Raw genomic sequence first — 15,862 nt, 5'->3', positions numbered from 1 at the left:
TCATCTATCCAGAATCACATACACCAAATCATAATTTAATGTTTATTTAATCTTGTCACAGACATCATAAACAAGAATTTGTATGGTAAAAATCAGAGTAGTATTTTATATTCACTTGTTTCTATGATTTGTAAACTGACTGTGTTATAAACAACTGTGGATTGTGGTATTAATCAAGATTCAGAGCTGCATATGTGACCCCTATAGCAAATCATGATGTTTTACTGTACATCATACAGATTGCTTTCTAGTCCTTATTGCAGAGCTACAGTAGCACTGTAGTCGCCTAGTAGAAGGATAAAGACAGTAATTTTGATGCGGTGCAGAATGTGCCTCATGTGTGTATATATATATCTTTTTTTCAGAAGAATATATTCATATAATTACTTTCCTCCTCATTAAACTCCTACAAGTACCCATATAGAATGTGCTTATAGCTAATGGAAAACATCTCCCAGATTCCCTTCCTGACCCCCAGCTCCTGCTCTACTGCACCAAGAAACTTGCTGTTAGTGCCAAAACTGTGAACCACTTAATACCCAGCCATTTGCTTTTCTACAGGTGATATTTTACTGCAGACTTAGTGGTGAGTAAAGACTGTTGCTTTTAGGAAATCTCAAGCTGAAAGTATGGTGTCGCAAACCATCAACCTAAACACATTCATGAGAATGGATTTTGACTTGGAGATCTGGAAAAATAGAGGGAGAAAGATGTTCAGAACTGATATACACAAAACTATTCTGCTAGTATTTAGATGTGGCTGGAGTCCTTCATGTAATGGGGAGACCAAATAAACAGAAGGTTACAAAGATGGTGTAGAGTTCTTGTCATTGGTGCTCTTGGTTTCAAGAGTGTTTTGAAGATGTTAATTTTGGAGCTATGTGGTTATATCCATGTTGTAGCAAAGAATGTTCAGGTATGAAGTCTAGGTGAGCTAGTGGAGCAGATACTGTGAATTTGATAGTGCTTTTTGACAGCAAAATTCTATCATTTCATGGTGGCCAGCTGAGCTATAGGATTCATTGAGGGGCAACCACTTTTAGTGTTGGAAAACAGTTAATTAAAAAGAGTGGTAGGTGATTGATTTTGGAAATGCGCAGCCAGTTGCGATGGAGTATCTGTGTCCTAGCTTTAAATCTATTAACTACCTTCAAACATTTCTGACCTGAAATTGATGTATTGGTTGTGGTCAGTGGTACTATCGTTAATACAGGTGTCTGGAATGCATCCTTCTCTGAGGAGCTTTCAACCAGATAGTCTGAGAGATAGCAAGATGAAGAACTGAATAAAAGCGAATTTACCTTATATATGCCCTGACTCACCTGAGCTCATCACAGATGAGATTCAAAGGTAACGTGTTATGCCATGCTAACAGTCTGTGACAGTTCCATGTTCTTCTCTAGCACTCGGTGTACCATCCCCCTCTTTACCTGCACAGCTTCTTCCCTTTTCAATTGCTGGTGTAAGAAAATTGCCTTCTGATCCTGGAATTTATTGCCTTTGTCTAACTGAATTGTAAGTGGCTGAACGGGTGCCTTTCCTCTGAATGATATATACCTTATTTGAAAAATGTGCTCTTTTGAGGACAGATGTGAGATAAGTGGTATGTTTTATCCACTGATGTCTGCTTCTGGGTTAGTTGCTGTACTCCTGCAAAAGTATGGATATGATTCCACTGGGTGTTTTTTCCCTCATGGCTTGACTCCAGCATTTTCCACTTTCATATTTCTGGTTAAGCTGTGTGCTAGAACAGTGGGGTTTGCTGCAAGGCTTATTACAATATTAAAAAGAATAAAATTATCCATATGGTAAGTAGTTAATTAGATGTATTTATGTAATTTCAAACTTCGGCTCTTTAAGAGGTTACGACAACTTGAGCAAGTCTGAGACTTTCTGATACTCATTTAGTGATCACTGAGTCATCTATAGCAAATTTTGAATTTAATGTGTTTTCACCTGGCCATGAAGAAAGCAAGACATAGGCTGCGTGCTGATTTCTGTGGTCCTACACCTGGGGTGGTGGGAGTGTGTCATTGTGCCTCTGCCTGTGCCTCGGTCCAAAAGGGTGATTGTTCTTTTTGTGCAAACTTTAAATTAGCAAGGTGAGAAATGTTACAGATGTGACAGCAGGGGCTTTCACTGTAAGATGCTTGCTGGCTGTTCTTTGTGAGTGCTGTGTGACTGGGGCTAGGTACAATCATCTTTGGGGTTGATAGCAAGGGCAGATCCAGAAAGATACTTGGATGTTTATCTCTTTGCGCTTGTGTTAAAATCAACAGGAATTTAAAAGCTTAGGATTTAAATACTTATAATTTGGAACTATCCCAAGATGCTTGACATCAAAAAGGCGATGGCCTCGTTTTATGCAGATGTCCTAGCACTCAAAGGGTGCATAAATTATTGCACCACTTATCAATTTCTCCTTAATGTATTCCTTTCTTATATCTGGGACAGTGTTAATAGAGGAAAGGATTAAAAAGCATAAAAATAACTTGTATGTAAGTTTCTTTGACTTGAATTTATATCAGTCAGCCTGTCAGCACTAACATATGGGAAACATAGTTTCTCTACCATGCATAGCAGGGGCTAAAAGTGCTGTTCAGACCATGTGCTAAACTCCTACAGAAGAGGGACTTTATATCACTTGTGCAGCCCACTCACAAATTTAAGGGGTGACATCTATGGATTCTGAATACATGGTAACCCAAATATTGATCTTGTTACAGAAAATGGAAAATGGAGGGGGCAGAAAAAAGATAAAGAAGATCTTCTAGATCAGCAAAGAATTCAATAAACTTTAAACAGTACATTTTTTTTAAAGCATATTGTGTTGCCATTGCTGTATTGAAATGGTAGTTGTAGATAATAGGGAATTTTCATGTAGCTTTTCAGCATCTTAGGCTAACTTGCAGTAACATAACGTCTCCTTGTATCAATTACTCTAAACTGGTAAAGATCCCTACTGTTTTTGTTTTGTTTTGCTTCCTAAAACCCCCTGCTGCTGTTGATTACACCTAGATCTGCTACTGATTGGAACTGTTAAAAGGCAAAGATAGTGTGGAGGGTTTCTGAATCATTTAATTGTAGAACTAATAAGATGTTTTCAGTACCACCTAATAAAGCAGATCTCATTAATAAGTGTGTATACTGTCCCTGACATTCCTGATGGCTTCTTCGTAATTCTTGTAGATATATGGTTCTTAAGCCTGGTGGAATGTGATGTGCAAGTTTCTTTTTTGAATATTACTTTATGTAGTTTTAAGAAAGAAGTGGGAGCATAAGCTATCCAAGAGCATCATACAGTAACAATTTTGCTTTCTGTGAATTTTTACAATTTTAGTTGTATGTAAATGTTGTGTGGGCATGTTGAATTGAGTAGATAATTGCATGAACAATATATATTCAGTCTTGTGTTAGTGCTGCTTTTTTAATAGCTGTCTAATACACATTGCATTTGGTGCATGTGAACCTTGAAAAATTGCTTCCTTAATACAGTAACGCTTGCCAAATAATGTCCAAAATTGGCCTAGAGCTATGTTGACTTATCATGAAAAAACCTCCCTCTCCTTCAATGGACTGTTAATATGTCCATTGAACCTCTCAACTCTGGCAAGGTAATATATGAATACATACAAGGAAGTCCTAAAATGAAGAAGAATAAAAATAGATCATAATTTACAAAAGATAACATTTTAACTGATGACTTCCCTATAATCTCAGTTGTATTATTTTTTATTTCTAATGTAAATAATTTTCAAGAATAAAGATGAAATTAATATTTGGGGAGGACAGGGAGAGAAAGGAGAGGAGGAGGGAGTCTAAAGCTACCTTAATGCCTTGTAACTGCAGCAAAAAAAGATAATCCCATTCCAAGCATCCAGGAAATTATGCTGCAGAGCAGCTCGTGTATCTAGGAGGGCGTTACACACAGTGCAGAAGTCCAGTTATTATGGTTTGAGATTAACTCACTGTTTCTTTCCACAGCTTTGCCAAATGTGCTCCCCTTCCTACACAGATACAATTCCCTCATGCTTTGAGTAAAGTAGCGGTAGGGACCAGCTGAATCTGCAGTTTCCAAATTGTTTTGCTCTTGTCAATCTGATCGTCTAGCCTTTTCTTTTCCCGGTCACGTATATCTTCTCAATCAGATCTTCGTCAATATTACCTATATTTTAAAAGAGTTGGCCTGTTACCATTTTGTTACTTTTGCCTCTGACAGTAAGAACAAATTTTGTTTTCACCCATATTGGTTTTTGCAGTTTATGAGTCATTTTACTTTCTGCTTTCTTCAGTGCCAGATGAATGTTGTAGGGTTTGAGTTCAGAGAAATTAAATTATCGTTCGTAACAAATGATTTCTGATAATATTTTTTTTCATTTGTGAAAGACTGTGTTCTAAGAGGTAAGATCTTGTAATCTCTTTTCTTGTCTTCTTGTTATCTCTTATGTTAAAGTTATCTTGTAATAAAAGGAGTAGCACCCTTTATTCTGCAAAGATAGTATTTTACCTACATAGTAATTTATATATTACATTAACACACACACCCATACCCTAAATATGTGTGCATTTCTGCCTACTTAAAGGCTGGGAGGAAGCAAAGGTTTGCAATTTCATACCTTATTAGTCTAAGAACATAGTAAGGTGCTGGAGAAAAACCAGTTTCATGTAAGATGAAGTGCTTTTTAAAAATGTTTTACATACCTGAAACATGCCAAAGCAGAGATGAACTCAATATTGAATAATAAAGATTGTTCATTTCTGTAGCACACACTGTTCATGGAATGTAAACAGTTTACTAAAGTCTTAAATGTCAGTTACTGAATACGTTTCCAAAGTTTTGGCTTTAAAAATCACAAGACAACATGATGCTACCTTTGAGAATAAAGGAGCCAATCATCCACTTTGCACTTTAGTAGACTCTTAGTTCCCTTGACCAATTTTCCACAATGATTATTTGATTTTAAAAAGAATAAAATAAAGTTACGATGTTGTATCTGAAAAGCTCCATATAGGAGAGAAAAAAACAACTAAAAAGCATACTTATCTCAAGCAGATAGCTTTCCTTCTGTTTTTCTCCACTTTTTATCACAAATGCATTACTGTAACGCTCATTTAATGTACTAACAGCTCCCAGGATCTGTTTCTTTTCTTTGGTCTGGGTTGTCTTAATTTCTTCAGCTTATTTTTGCAGAGATCATTTTTTGCTAGACTAACAGGCTGAGAATTTTGAACTCTGTATTATAGGTAATAGGGAAAATGGATTTCTTTTTTAAACTGAGAGAAAATTTTTGAAAAATTGGGGTTTTTTTGTAGAATTTTCGTTGACAGGTAAGATTGTGTCAGTCATTCTGTTTACAATTGGAAAAGTTTTTCTGTGAACTCTAGTTACTTAAAAATTGTACCTGCTGGTCCCTTCAAGGCCAGCACTTGCTCTTATGGATTATTCCTGTACCTTGATCCTATCACTGGAATTTAGTTTCACTGGAGTGAATTAGAATGTAATTTATCTCTGAACACACACCTACTTTATCGATAATGTGCAGGAGATTGTTAGTAAAATTATTTTAAATTAAACCTGTGAAAAAGAACAGGCATGGCTCTTTCTGTGTTTTCTTTTTCTCTTCTTCCCCCCATGAATTACAAAAATTTAAACCAAACAACAAAAAGCCCCAACAAAACCAAACCAACCTAAAGAACAACACGCACCCCTTGAAAAAAACAGGAAACAAAGCAAAGCAGCACATTGTAATTATTCGATGCTTATTGCTCTTTAAAATGTTTCAGTTTTTCTCTTTCCTGATACTTTGTTGTACTTCATAAAAGTCTTGCATGGGATGTATAACTGCAACTGAAATGAACTGGAAGTGCTCACTGGAAGTACTCATTGCCCTTCTCAGAAAGCTTGCGCTTCAGGTTTCCTCAGTGCAGGGTAGAAGCGACAGACCCTTTATGCTTCTGCACAGTATTGTAGTATTCTTTACTTTACTCCCTGGCAGCACCACCTCCATTTCTTCGACTTGTCGTCAACATCTCTATCAGAGTAAAACTCCAATGCATGTAGCAAGAAACGAAGCATGTAGGGGAAAAACATAAAGGCTCTTGACTGAAATAGTTCTTTAACTTATTAACAGACAAGTGTGCATGTCAGAAAAAGACACTTGTTTGCTGTGAGTATATGCAATAGCTGATGGGTAAAGAAACAGAAACCTTAATTGCTGCTTGCGTTTAGCTCACTGTTCATTCATTCATTCATTGCTGGAGCTATGAACTATTCATATGTTGCCACAGTATGTTACTTACACACGACTGATGGTGAAGGAAGTAAGAGCTAAGATGCTTCACAGACATCGACATCGGGGGGATTAACATGTCTGCTTCATTAATATATATGTGCATACATTAATGTTGAAGTATTGAAACTGTTTCAAATGAGATTAAAAACTCTTCTCTCTTACGGTCTGCTATAGTCCTTAGAAACATTTAAATTTTTGGCATCAGCCTTACCAGTTTCTTAACCATTTCACTTTTACTTTGCCAGTGGGAATACAAGTGCAGACAGAGTGCTCATCGCCTGCCTGCTGCCTGGTTTTCTGTTGTTTTTCCTTAGCTAGGTCTGCTCTCTGTACTTGCTAGCCATCATTAAGCATATATGAATCTCTGTGGAGTGGCAGGCATGGATTCTGTGAGTGACATTTCTGGCAACGTTTTCCTTGTATATGGCACCAGGCCTGATTTTCTGAAATTTTAAGCATCTATGATCCCCATTTGCTTCTGCTGAAGTGCTGGGTACTCAGTCCTTTTGGAAAGCATGCTGCTCCATGCTAAATCTCAGGCAGTTAAGAGATGAGAAAGTCCTGGAAACTTACTTAACACTCATGTGACAGCCAGTTCTGTATAGCAGCAAGAGTTGCCGTTTGTATGAAGGCATTGCCTCCCCTGCTGTATTAGTTACAGATCAAATAATCTGCCCTTGTGAAACTAGGTTTGGAGATTGGTAGTGAATTGTTTAGTAATGTTCATTGGAGCTCTTTAAAATATATTTGCAATGTATAAACCACTTTGATATATAGAAGCTCACATTCTAATAAGATTACATTAAGTATCCTAATAAGATCAAGGCTTGAAATTGTGTTTTTCCGGATTTGAGTGATATAAATTAATTTTAGCTTAAACCAGCATCAGTGTTCTTAGATGTTCGTTATAAATACTGTTTGCAGTTTATGTGGGTCTGCGTTTAAATAAAAAAATTCAATTCTCCTATTAACACAAGAAGCATTTTCTCTTTCTCTCCTTCCAGTATGCTGCAGCTACAGATTATCAAGGCAATGCTGTAATTATTAAACTCAACCAGTAAATTATATAGAGAACAACACTTGCTGATCACTGAACTCTGCTGGCACTGGCCTTTCACTTCTCATTTAAGTCTAGCCTACTATATAAAATGAATTCATTACTGTCATTTTCGTTCCCTTGTGGAGGCTAATCCACATCACAAAGCCATTCTACACAAAAGTGAATTCTCTTCAGGAAGACTTTACAAGTATGTGCCAACTAAAATATAAAGGAAACTTCCAGTAAGAGTAAATTAAATTGTTACTTATAGTAACAGACTGACAAGGTTAAAATGTTGGATTAGTTCAGAAAGAACCCTGCAGTCATAGTTCTGCTATGATTTCAGTTTGTTTATCCATTTGACTTTTTATTTTGTTGCTGATTCTGATTTCTCTATAAGCTATTGCACAAAAATATGGAGCTAAAGGACTAATTCAACCTTTAGTTCTTGTGGTTTCCAGTTTTAAAATTTGGTGCATGAAGTCATGGGAGAAGTTTGGCTAGTTACAGTATCATGGTATTCCTCTTTAATGCTCTGGTTGGAGATATCTTTTGGACTTAGATAAATTGTCCTCCAGGTGGGCCACACTGGGTAAAGACATTAGGAGGTCTACATGCAAGTACATGTACATATATAACTAAAATATTTGGTAGTAATAACCCTTCTGTGTACACCACCTGCTGTAGCAGACCGATACCGAAGATGATATTCAGGAACAGTGCATATTCCTTGCAGCTTTAGCCAACAGAGGGGTGGGGGTTTTTTACTATACTAGCATTTTAGTACATTACCATTTCTATCAATGTTTCCATCAGATTTAATTATTTAACATAAAATATTGGATTAAATGTATTGTTTAGAAGTTAAATGTTTTACATAGTACTCAACAGTTGAGAAGATTAGGAGTAACAGAAAAGTTTAATAGGCACTGATGAGTGGCTAGCATCAAGTGAGAGCTCCCCATCAAAAGCAGTCTTCACATCACCTCTCGCAACCTGTGACCTGGCTGGTTTTGTTTCTTTCATTGTTAATCTGAAGTATAAGTGTTTTGGATACAGTAAAACTTTAGAATTGAGTGGCTCTGTTTATTTCTTGCCAACTTTAAGTCACGGAAAGGTAAAGGTATCTCCTGATAGCAAAATTTACCTTACTGTACCTGACAACATTTCAAGTGCAGAATACTAAAAGCATAACAACTTTAGAGAAGATCTGTTCCAGTTTTATTTTTAAATGCTAAAGTTTTATGTGCAATATAATAGCAGGGAAGAGCTGATGCATTGTGTTTAGCAATGACTGCCTAGGATTTCCCTCAGTCCTGTCCAAATACAGCTGAGTATGTTTTTATGAATGCCTCAGCATAAGAAAAAACAGTGCATTTCACTGTCCATTTGGCATGAAGCAACAGATACAGTGTAAAATTAATTCTGTACTTGAATTTCTCTGGAGTGTAAGGCATGGTTCTTGTCAGATTCTTTACTACTTTGTTTGCTTAAAGACTTTAACCTGAGCTATGGAGCAAGAATAGTAATGACCTTCAAATTCAATATTCCAATATTCAATTTACATTGTAAGCTAGAAGATCCACTTTAGTTTCTTGAATCCACCTGACTTATAATCAATAAAACAATTTGTGGTAATTTTTTAACGGAATTTATTCTTTGTTTCTTATAAAAATTGTTTCTCTTACAATGTGCAAGAAATAGTTTAATTCGTGTTTTTTCATTATAAGAGGCTAAGAATGTTAGCATTTGTGTCTCCATAAACATATTTAAAATTTCAGGGAGAGTTTAAATATTTATGAAAATATAAAAGGTAACTTAAAAATAATATGTTTGTCTTGGAAACTTGTGACTAGAACTTAATCTGCACAGAAATTACTTTTGGGAAAAGAAAGGAGAATACTTACAGTCAGTTTTAATATTTTTAATGGTTTTCACTTTTTACTTTGCAGATTATAAAAAGCCTTCAAATATTAATATATATTCAAGATCAGGGATTTATAGGCTTCTTTCATTTATCATACGTTGCTAGTCTGTGAGACTTTCATGGTCTTCTAACTCCTCTAAACCACAGTTACCGTGGATGCAGATAGACAGCTGATTCTGCCGCTAAATTTTCATTGCATAAATGAGTGGCCCAAAAGATAACAAAAGCCTTCACTTCTTTAAAAATAATCTACAACTGGAAGACATACATGCTGCAGGAGAAGCTGCCTTTTTCAAGTGGTTTCAGTTTCATAGTTACTGATGTTCTGATATTGGAAGCATGCCTGCTTGAAATATTTGGCCTTGCCACATTTATTTTTCTTAGATCTTTAGCTTATTTTTGAAAAAAGCTCAGTATTTCATATAGATAGTATATCTGGCTACAGGTAGTGTATCTGGAAAAAGTAATAGTGGTGGAATTATTTCATAATTGCATAATTTGGGGGGTTATTTTTAAAGAATCTATTTATGTAATTTAACTGTTGATATTATATAAAGAAAGGATTTAAATTTATTCATTATGCTCTTTTTCAGAAGTGCATTGGGCATGACTGAACTGTGCTCCCTCATTCTGTAATGAGGTTTTTGTGTGATTTTGCACTGACACTTAGAAAAGACTTGTTATTCTACCCTTCCTTATCTTCCAGTGTGATACAAAGCATTAAACAGAGACCTTTTGTATCAGAAAGTCTTCAGTACAAAAGACAGCTGTTCTTGAAACTAATGTCACCTTACTTTCCATATTTGGACTATTTTTTCAGTGCTTGTAAATCAAGGCTAGTTATTCTAATACAGTGCTGCTTCCTTTAAGCATAGTCATTTTTTTTCCCAAAGTAGATACCTCATAGTTATCCCGCATGGAAAACATTCAAGGGTTTCAAGGAATAGTTATAGCAACTGCAGAAGTGTATAAATTAACATCTCTTTTGGGCTTTTTCCCCCCTCTTCAGTACAACTCTTACTATAATTAGCCAGCATTTAACAGCAAATGTTTGCTTTGGTTAAATTATTCAGAACATTTATTTTACTTGTCAAAGGTTAGATCAGGTTGTTGTTTGAACTGGTAATTAAATGCAGCCTAATACACTCTCATATTTATATGCACTATCAGCCCTGTTTCCTCCTTATTCTGTGTAATTTTATAATGTTCAAGGTTGACATTTAGACTTCCAACTCAAATTTAGACTTACATGTTTCATTGTATATGAGAATGCTTAAGAAAATACAGATTAGGGTTGTTTGGAATATCATAGCTATGGACTTTTTTGTCATAAAATAAGTGAAGGCTCTTTGGATATTTTTATTTGCATATTTCAGTAAGTCTTTATACAGCATCTGGTATGTATTAATTATTTTTCAGAAATGAAGGTAAGTTGTACAAATGTCGACCTCTCCTTTATTAATTGAATACCTACAAGTCATGGTGACATACATATATTTAAATTGGATCCCCAGATCTTTACCAGGAATACACATAATACTGAACTACAGTAAGGTTCTTAAAATAATTACATAGTTGACTCAGATGAGCAAACAAAATTAAAAGGTCTTGAGGTCAGAATTTCTCATTAATCCAGAGCAGTGTCCTTTGCACATGTACTTTAGAGCACTGAGGCTGGCTATTCAGCCTAATGAAATCAAGGGGTGTTTTAGAGAAGCCAGAATTCAGTCTTTTGTAGTCTCTCATGGTAAGTTCAGAAACAAATTTTCACAAATGTAGATCATGCAGTCATTTAACTGTATTGTCTTTTATATGTGTATATAGATATATGTCCATTTTTTAAATTTCAGCTATGTATGTTTACTTTCTCAATCAAAATTTTGAGAAAGAATAAATTATAGGGCTTTTAAAAAAAATCTATATGCATTGGCCTGATGTTGTCCAGTACTTACGAAACGAAGAAATTTGCTGTCCAGTTAAAAAGGAAATAAGCTTGTGACAGACTGTGTGTGCCTTTAATTCAGAAAACTGGTCTTAAGTTAAATATTTGTTGTATTAAAGTTTAAGAAGAGTTTACATATCACTTTGAGAAAAAGCTGGCTTTTGAACAAGGATGCAAACAGTTTTAGTTAAAATATTCTTTACTCCTCAATGTTACCTTTTAAAAGCCAGACTGTGTGTATGTCTTTGGAAGTTGAGGCCACTTTCTTCATCTGCTGTTTCTGACATCACTACAGTGAAAGATGTAAATACAGAAACAAGCTTGAATTTAAAGGAGGCAAGGAAGTATTCTTTCTACATGCTAACTTCATATAGATGCACTGGATTACATTTTTTTTTAAGAAATAAATCTTTATGTTACAAACACCATGTTCAGTTGTTTGAATGAATGAGAGAAGTCTTATCTGAGATTCTTTGGGAGAAAGCAAGCTGACTTGGAATAGCATTGTGAAGGATGGTTTTCTGTCTTTCTAAATAATTTCATTTCAATTATCTTTTATGTTTTGGCTTTAATTTCTGTTAAGACACTGTCAAAACCTCTAAACCATATATGACAAATAATGTTAAAGTTATCTGGGTTTGTTGTATTCAATGGTTTGTTTTAAAGTGTGGCTTCTAAAACAGAACAGGATTTTGCTTTTTCTTCCACAGCACCCAAGCACAGGAGTTTGGATGAGTAGGCAGAGGATCTGGTGCCTGCTTGAGAAATCCTTAAGCTTCAAACCTTCCTGACAACAGGTGGAATTGCAATATGTGTTTGACAGAGAATAGTCATCTCAGCTAGGCAGTCTCTGTCTGTCACCTCTCCTTTGAAGAAAGATCTGTCCCCTCAGTCAACTTTTTCCTTCTTTTCCATCAGAAAGCTGAGAACACCTGCTACTGCCATCTTATGTCTTCCTTTTAGGAGAAAAAAGAGGATGAATAATACATGACAGACCAAAATTTCAGAAGTAACAACTAATTTTAGGTGCCCCAAGATGCACAGCCTTACTATTGAGTAAGAAAGAAAAGTGAGAACAGATCACACCTATATTCTATATGATTAGTTTCTTTCCATTTAATTCTGGATCCAGTTCTAAATTCTCATTTCATTTTTCTTAACGCTCTAAGTGGTCCATAGCCTGGCCATTTTTAGGTCACTTCTCTTCCTGAACTATTATTAGAAATGCAACAACATACAAAAAAGAACATTTTTCTAGGCTTTGGCACATGAACAGTTTAAGAATGAGATCATACAGAGTCTGCAGCAGGAAAAAAAATCTGAAACCTAACTTTTCTCAAATTGGTATTTCATTTTTTTGGAGAGAAAGAAAATAATAAAATTGGTCAGAGGGACAGAAATAAAAAAACCCAAAGCAGTATGTGAAAACAGCTATTTTTTCCAGGAGGATTAGAAGAGTTAACATTGTCCTGATTGGTATGTTAAATATTCTGAAAAAGTCAGACCAGTCTGTCTTAACACAGGCAAGAAAACTGTTTGCAAAGGCTTTCTGAAAACAATAGGAAAAAATTTAATCAAGAAGGTTTCTAACCATATCTTGTTTACATCTGTTATATTTTTTTAATAAAATAGGCTTAAAAGCTTAGCCTCAAAGGTGTTTCAGGCTTTCTGTAAAGTATAATGGCAGCTGTTGTTCCAGTACAGTTCTTCAGATCTGTTTACTGTTTTGTCGGAATTCCATTTCCTTTTTGTTAGTTGTATAGAACAGAAGTTGGTATTTGTCCTGGTTTGAGCCAGGATTAATCCAATTTTCTTTTTACTGATATATTTTTTTTTTCCTTCAGGAAGCTCTCTTTTAACTAGCAGCTAGTGGACTGATAAGGCTGGAATGTTTATAGACATGATATCAAGACATCAGTGATGCTTTGCTCTGCTTGTTGAATCTGTGGCAGCGGATGCTTAAGGAACAGAACAGTTGTGTCTGCAACCCTCCCACAGGGAGGAGTGGACTAGACAGACAGCAAAATGGACCAAAGTATTCCATTCCATATATCTACATAAGCTCAATATAAGATCAGGGATCATGGAAGTCAAGCCCCTTCCTGCTTCTTCCCTTCTCTTCCATCCGTGGCCAGCATCCACGGAGGACATCCATCCCTATTGATCCCCAGGCTCATGCATTCCTGACCCTCATAAGTCTCCCCTCAGCTCCTGTCTGCTCTGCCGCTCTCTCCGGCAGCTCCAGGACATTTCAGGACTGCTCACAGCTCAGGAGATGCTGTGGGAGTTGCTGGGGTGGGAGGAGGCAATATGTTTTTGTACATTCCTGAACATACTTGTATATATTTGTACATACTTTCTTTTATCATTAGTATTTAATTAAAGCTGTCTAGGTTAGTTTTCAATCCATAAAGTCTCTCTCCTTTCCCTACCTGGATGGGAGAGGGAGGAGATCGAGAGCATTGTTGTTGCTGGTTTTAGTTGTCGATCCTGAGTTAAACTGTGACAGTATTCAGACAACAGTGGAAGACTTGGTCATGTCATCATGGCTGATGAATTAGAGAGAGCACCCAACTAAGCCTGAGGTATTTAGGAGCTGTCAGTCTGTTGTCTTACCTATTAAAAATCAAAAAGCTTTAGAGTCCTGATTGTTGTTCTCTCATACCCCAGAGCAGAAGCACGTATATAATTCTCAGAGCAGTTGATCCCTTAGCCTATTGCTTCTGGTCTTCTCTAAGATCTTGCCCTACTACTGCTGTGTTGCATGTCATGCAAGACCAGACTTTTGCTTCTTGCTGCATAGTGTGTGCTAGCCCACTTCTAAAGAAAAAAAAATCCAGGTCTTAGGGTAAAAAAAAAATTGAACTTTTTGGTGACAGATGTTTCTGGCAAGGCAAATTTACTGCCAAACTAAAAAGCCTTTTTAATTTATAAATCACAACTCACATTTATTAATATTCCCCCTTTAAACAGTTTATTTCATCCTTATTTCTGAATTAATTTATGTTACAGATTCTTATTGTTACTGTAAATTTTAGGATACATTTCTAAAGTTCTACAGAATTAAATACATTTTTAATAACCAGATTTTTATTCCTCTATTACCTTGCAAAGTACTGCTTTCCTACTTGCTGTTTAAGACCTGCATCTACTTCAGGTGTTGAGGCGGTTACAGCCAGTGTGTGTTTGATGTACCATGCTGTTTGTACTGGTGACTTCTGTGCCTCTGTTTTATATGCTCTGGCAAGGAGCAGGAACTGCCTAGAAAATACTTTAGGAGGAATAAATGCCTCTAAGTAACAGCACATTATAGAAATCATTATGCTACACTGGCCTTGCCTGCCTAACTTCTCTGTCTGAAGACTACAGCAAGACCACTTGTTCCTTTAACCGTTTTATGTGCATGTACAAGAAAGCATAGAACATTTCATCCAGCTGCTTAAAAATTTGAATGGAAAATAGGAGAGTGGGAAGGGATAGGAAAATAAGCTCTAAGAGATAACACTATATGAAGAGACCAAATTATTAAAGAAGGAAAGGTATTGTACTATAATTTTCTACCATTTATTAAAATTACTAACCTTGCCAGGAGTTAGTGCTGAGTTTCTGAACACCAGAAACAAGAGATGCAGCAGGATGTCCTGAGCAGCAGTTCACTGTCTGCCAAAGGAATAACCTGCCTTGTAATCTTTTTAGTAGCATGAAATACAGTGATGAGTTCCTATAAATAAACAAGCAAACAAACAAATAAATAAATGAAAAGTTACTCATAGCAGTATTGATATCTTGGTGTAGAGAGCTTTTTTCATGCAATCAACTATTGACCAAGGCCAGCAGCTTTCTTCTACACCATGTATTTCCAAGTCTAAGGGGGTTAATTTGCTTGAGGTATTTGATTTAATTTTATCTAGGTACTGCTGTTCGAAATTCCTATATCCTAGATATGAATAAATAATCTACAAAAATACTGAGCCTCTAGTGTGGCTCCTAAGCACCCTGCTTTTGTTACTTCTGATGTGGCAAGGCTGAAGAGAAAGCAGGCAGTACATGACATGAATACCATGCCTTTTTAGAGTATATTTAGAGACTAAGCATTTGGGAGAGGGAGCATTCTTTCAGTACATTTCAGTACATTTTTTACCAGGGGTAACCCTACTCTGAAGCGTTTTTCCTCTCAGTATGGCTTTTAGACACAGTAAAGTAAGCCCCCACTCCCACTGGTAGAAGTAATGGGAAAGCCTTGCAATTTGCATTCATTGCACTGCAGCTAAATTAGATTTCAGAGAGCACCTTGTCTTTGCTTTCCTCTTGCACCCTGTTTTCCTCTGCAACTGTGCCCATTTGAATTCACTTACAAGGACTGGATCACATAAGTAAACACTGGTTGTGGTTCTTCACGTTTTATAAACACTTTAGGTATGAAGACAATTCTCTCTGCTTTTTTTTTGAAATTACCTATAAAATAGTCCTTTTTCCTTAGAAAATGGGGCTTACACCAGCTTTCTTTGTACTTTAGCATGAGACCATGCTGCTTTAGCATCTGCGTATCTAGAAGAGAAAACTAGAAGAGAAATATTTGATGTAAATGCCTCTGTGCATGCATGAATATGCTGGTGTTTCTATAAAAATTCTGTCAATCCCTGTAGGAAATTGTTTTCTAA

General features: G+C 36.0%; 1 protein-coding gene across 2 annotated transcripts in view; it reads left to right on the top strand.

Moving 5' to 3' along the window:
* The window catches only part of TBC1D5 (TBC1 domain family member 5), a 320,926-nt gene that overhangs the window by 101,223 nt on the left and 203,841 nt on the right, over positions 1-15,862 (top strand). The window contains exon 4 of one of the 2 annotated variants that reach the window (XM_051610175.1): positions 1,214-1,350. The exons of the other annotated variant lie outside the window; for it this stretch is intronic. Coding sequence (XP_051466135.1) covers positions 1,338-1,350 — 13 coding nt within the window. The 5' untranslated portion in view covers positions 1,214-1,337. The remainder of the gene's footprint in view (positions 1-1,213; positions 1,351-15,862) is intronic. 2 annotated transcript variants of the gene reach the window in all.

Source organism: Apus apus, chromosome 2 (genome assembly GCF_020740795.1).
Source record: "Apus apus isolate bApuApu2 chromosome 2, bApuApu2.pri.cur, whole genome shotgun sequence".
NCBI lineage: Eukaryota > Metazoa > Chordata > Aves > Apodiformes > Apodidae > Apus > Apus apus.
The sequence above is the reverse complement of the archived record's forward strand: the minus strand, read 5'-3'. Positions and strand labels throughout refer to the sequence as shown.